This window comes from Rhinichthys klamathensis, unplaced genomic scaffold (genome assembly GCF_029890125.1).
Source record: "Rhinichthys klamathensis goyatoka isolate OS25496 unplaced genomic scaffold, OSU_Roscu_1.1 h1tg000021l_1, whole genome shotgun sequence".
Classification (NCBI taxonomy): domain Eukaryota; kingdom Metazoa; phylum Chordata; class Actinopteri; order Cypriniformes; family Leuciscidae; genus Rhinichthys; species Rhinichthys klamathensis.
In genome coordinates this window covers 1,978,652-1,983,390 of record NW_026606572.1, presented here as the reverse complement: position 1 = coordinate 1,983,390, position 4,739 = coordinate 1,978,652, and the positions used below count along the sequence as shown (strand labels likewise).

Sequence of the window (4,739 nt, the reverse complement as noted above, 5' to 3'; positions counted from 1 at the left end):
TGTGTATGAATTAGCTTGGGAATGACACTCCCATCATAAATGTAAGTGGCGCAGGGAAATAGCATTTTGTGTGTTTTTTCCTTATCTTGTATAATTATGAGCAAGTCCTCACTATTGACGTGATGTTAGATTAACACAAAACTGATAGGACAGTCCCTCAGATCCAGTTTCTAATTCTCTCTCTCATTCTCTCTTTCTCAAGTCATTCACAAAACTGATTGTGATTGAGACCCAGCACACAAAACTGGAGTTTCCTCGCATGCAATTGAGCAGTCATTTCCTGTTTTGCTTTCTCATGTCATTTATACCCTCATCATAATTAAAAAAGAAAAAAGGTTTAGAAGGAAGCAAACAGACAGACAGGAATATCCCTCCCTCGTATTTCCACTGGAGGCTGCACTAGGTCTGACGATTTACTCAGAAGCATCAGCGATATGCGGTATGTGATGTTGTTGCACTACTTTCCTATAGGGTTTCTCCAGTTGTGCTTTTACACCCACTTATTGTTTTACTCCCTCTAACTCGCCATCCACAATTTCACTGACATTCTGTATGGACCACTCAGTGTCTGTCTGTTGGAGTGTCACTTAGTTCCAGCTTTTCAAAGACAACTATTAATTAGTGTCTGTTTTTCTCACAGTTATGAAAAACACCACATACAAAAGAGCATGTGTGTGGGTGGGTTATGTTTGTGAGGGCCACATCTTTAAAAATGTCCATATGTTTTTGAAGTGGTCCTCAAAATGATAAAGGCACATCAATTGTTTTGCTTGTAAGTTACTCTGCTGGTACTGACTCTACTAATATAAGCAGTTGTGTGTGAGGGATAGGTTAGGTTAGCCCTAGGCTAACTAGTAGGTTATTTATAATCACTATATAGGTGATATATAATATGTGAATATTTGCAGTTATAGTGTACCTGACGACATTCTTGAATATTCTAGGCTTTAGAGAAAAAAGTCAGCTAGATTTATCAAAAACATGTCTCATGAGACATTAGCAAATTATTTTATAATTTTCACTCTGACAAAAAGTAGTTGAGGTTTAAATATTCCTGACATCCCAGCTTATCTAAGGCACCTGTAGAAAACAAAAAAATTAATTATTTAATCAAACCCCAAACCTCAAGTTATTGTCAAATGTGTACTAGTCTACTACTTTTTTTTCTTTTTTCTTTTTTTATTGAAGGCAACATTGGGTACAAACGTGTTAAACCATCAATATACAAACAAACATTCATTTATACAGCCATACCATACCAGAGACAAAGAATAAAAAAAAAAAAAAAAAACCATACATACTAAATAAAGGTGGAAATATAAGAAAATTAAGAGGAATTGGGAAATAGGTCATAATATGGACACAAAAATTTTCCATTCTTCTTGTTCTTTACAAGCTTGTGTGATTTAAGAAGCATATTAAATTCCAAAATATACTAGCCTACTACTAGGTACTCAAGTCTCTCAGCTACTCTGCCAAAACCGGACGTCAAATTCGACATGTGCCTGTGGTCGCCTGGCAACACAAAAACCTCTTCAGCCAATCGCAGGCTTGGGCTGGCGCATTGATACAAGCGAATAGAACGCCGTATGTTTTTGAATTCCATATAGAGCCTTTTTAGTCTATTGATGCCTTTTAGTGCGGAGCTCGGCACTGGAGTATTTGTAAGTACAATGCAGATTGTTATTTATTTAGAATATTTGATTGTTATAGAAAATAAATATTTGTATGTTTGACCCACGTGATGATGGCATGGCTTCAGAAATATAGTGCGCAGTGGAGGTGCGTAGAGTCAGGTTGTTTTGTAGGCAGTTATAAGAGAGCGCGCCGCGCATGTGTCTGCTCATCAGAACTCTAGCGTTTGACGACTGAACAGATGGATGGAGGAGCTGCTGTTGCTAAACCTTATTTGACATCCACTACTTTGTGCCGACCACGTTGCTGAGAACTTCAGGTGGATTTCTTGAGAACAGTAGGTGCGACGTTTTTCATATTTATACTTCATAAGCGCGTTGGATCTGTGTGATTTGGATGCAATCGTAAGATTTATTTTACTTTTGAGATTAATACTGCAGTTATATTGGTTTGGTTGGTTTGAACGGTGACCTCGCGCAGATTGTGGCTCTTTCGATCTCACGTGCGCTTTGTATCAAACGATTGGTTTTCATTTATGCATCATACTCTTGAGTAAAGAGCTCGTTTTGAATCTTTCAAGTAACTTATGCATTGTATTTCGAACATTGTAGTATGCACGTTTTACCTGCTTACGTTGCATGTAGTTATGACTAAAGTTTATATTATCGTGAGTTCGCGTGATGAGTGCCATGTATCAAAACATCTTATTGTTATTTCCATCATAAGTTGGAACCAATCCAAAAGGAATCAAGCGTGCATTTTCCTATATTATTCCAACATAAAACAAAATGGAAAAACATGTACGTTTTAAAAAATTTTGTTTTCAAGGCAATTGTGGTTGCCAAACAGAATAAAATTCCCTGTAAGACATCAATGGGAATTAAAAATTGTTTTAAAGATTAAGACAAAACATTATGGTTACATTATTGTATCCTGTAGGGACCATATAAAAAAACTGGGGTTTTTTTTAAGACTACCAACTTTTGTATTTTTATTTGATTCCATTTTGTATATTTGAAATTCTTCTGATCGTTTTAAAATTACGATGGAAATCCTGTTCACATTCTTTGTTGTTTGGCTCAACCCTGTCAGAGTGTCATATTCATAATTTATCAATTGCATAAATCGTCAAGTTAATCAGTGTGCATGAATTATTAAAGCTCTTTTGGGATTTGTTTGGATTTTTTTTTTTTTTTTTTTTTCAAATTGGAATCATGATGAATTAGTTGAGGAGCAGCTGAGTGTCACCCATTATAAATGCTTCAGTTCTGTGTTTGTTTGGCCTTCTGGAAAGCCTGAGAATCATTGTTAGCTTTTCTGTCATGAGAGTGGTGAACCTGTTAGACTGTATAAATGCTCCTTAAGTACATGGTGTTTAACTTCCCTTAGGCTCATTATTCCAACTAAATATGAGCTATCTAGATAGTTTAAGAGATTTTTGAAAATTGAAACTCAGTGAAATTGTTTTTGCACTTGTCCTAGGAAACCGCATAGATGGCAAACATGGCCTCAGCCTCATCCAGCAGCGAAAGTGAGTCACAAAGTGTGCTTTCCTGGGAGCAAGTGAGCCGCTTGAACGATGTGCTGACAGAGGTTGTGCCCGTCCACGGACGTGGCAACTTTCCCACCCTGGAGGTCCGGCTAAAGGATATCGTACAGATGGTGAGGAACCGTCTGGAGCTGAGTGGTATTACAGTCAAAGATGTGCGTCTGAATGGCTCCACTGCTAGCCACGTACTGGTAAAGGACATTGGCTGGAGCTACAAAGACCTGGACATCATCTTCAGGGTAGACCTTCCTCGGGAAGAGGAGTTCCAGCTCATCAAAGATGTGGTTCTAAGCACTTTGTTAGACTTTCTGCCCGAGGGGGTGAACAAAGAGAAGATCACTCCTATGACTCTGAAAGAGGCCTACGTCCAGAAGCTGGTCAAAGTCTACACCGAGCAGGACCGCTGGTCCCTCATCTCGCTGTCCAATAACAATGGCCGCAATGTGGAACTTAAGTTTGTGGATTCAATCCGGAGACAGTTCGAGTTCAGCGTGGACTCCTTCCAGATCATTTTGGACTCTGTGCTGTCGTACTATGACTTCTCAGAAAACGCCATGTCTCGGCACTTCCACCCTACCGTGGTCGGGGAGAGCGTGTACGGTGACTTTGCCATGGCTCTGGACCACCTCAGGAACAAGATGATTGCCACCAAACGGCCAGAGGAGATCCGTGGAGGTGGTTTGCTCAAATACTGCAACCTCCTGGTGAGGGACTTCAGGCCCACGGACGAAGACGAATTTAAGGCCCTGGAGCGCTATATGTGCTCCCGTTTCTTCATTGACTTTCCCGACATTGGTGAGCAACAGCGCAAACTGGAGGCTTATCTGCAAAGCCACTTTGTCGGTGAGGAGAAGAACAAGTACAACTACCTCATGATCCTGCGGCGGGTTGTGAACGAGAGCACCGTGTGTCTCATGGGACACGAGAGGCGGCAGACACTCAACCTCATCTCACTGACGGCGTTTCGGGTGCTCGCCGAGCAGAATGCCATACCTGATGCGTCCAGCGTCACCTGTTACTACCAGCCGGCTCCGTACGTCAGAGACCTGAACTTCAACAACTACTATGTGGCCTCTTGTAACCAGTCCATTCCAACTTGGTTGCCTTGTAACTAAGACAAATGATTCTTGTTCAACAACAAAATCCACGAGTTGGCTAGAAAAGCTGCATTTTTGGCCATAAGGGATGTTTCCCTCTGTAGGCATAAAGGATCTTTAAAATGACAAGTGTTTCCTTTCCTTTTTTTTTTTTTTTCTTTCTTTTTAATTCCTTCTCCGCAGAGGTGCCAAGATGTTTTTGATTCAAAGTGATATATTTTAGCGAATGAATTAAACACTTTTTTTTTTTTTTGCTTTTTTTTTTTTGCCCTTAATATTCTAAAGTGTCCGATTTGTTTGCTCTCATCGCTGTCATTGCTCTGAGAGATTATTTTTTTTCCATGTTGAAAAGAAACAATTCCCACAGTGCCTTAATATATTGTAACCCTAAAAGTGAAGGAAATGCACATTGGGGCAAAGTTATATTTTTCCTGTGATACAAAATATAAAGGCCAAAA

General features: G+C 39.8%; 1 protein-coding gene across 3 annotated transcripts; it reads left to right on the top strand.

The window, feature by feature from the left end:
- The first annotated feature begins 1,587 nt into the window (after nucleotides 1-1,587).
- On the top strand, nucleotides 1,588-4,410 carry tent5c (terminal nucleotidyltransferase 5C). Of its 3 annotated transcripts, none has more exons than XM_056241568.1 (2): nucleotides 1,588-1,664; nucleotides 3,118-4,410. In XM_056241568.1, exon 2 carries the CDS (start codon nucleotides 3,130-3,132, stop codon nucleotides 4,297-4,299), a length of 1,170 nt encoding a protein of 389 aa, XP_056097543.1. In that variant the 5' UTR covers nucleotides 1,588-1,664; nucleotides 3,118-3,129; the 3' UTR covers nucleotides 4,300-4,410. The 3 variants fall into 3 exon arrangements, with proteins under 3 accessions (XP_056097543.1, XP_056097525.1, XP_056097534.1); XM_056241550.1 differs by lacking the exon at nucleotides 1,588-1,664 and adding an exon at nucleotides 1,835-1,972; XM_056241559.1 differs by lacking the exon at nucleotides 1,588-1,664 and adding an exon at nucleotides 1,835-1,976.
- Nucleotides 4,411-4,739: the final 329 nt, after the last annotated feature.

What these genes read in the sequence shown, in the direction of transcription:
- tent5c (XM_056241568.1), top strand. Translation starts at nt 3,130, where the DNA reads ATGGCAAACATGGCCTCAGCCTCATCCAGCAGCGAAAGTGAGTCACAA.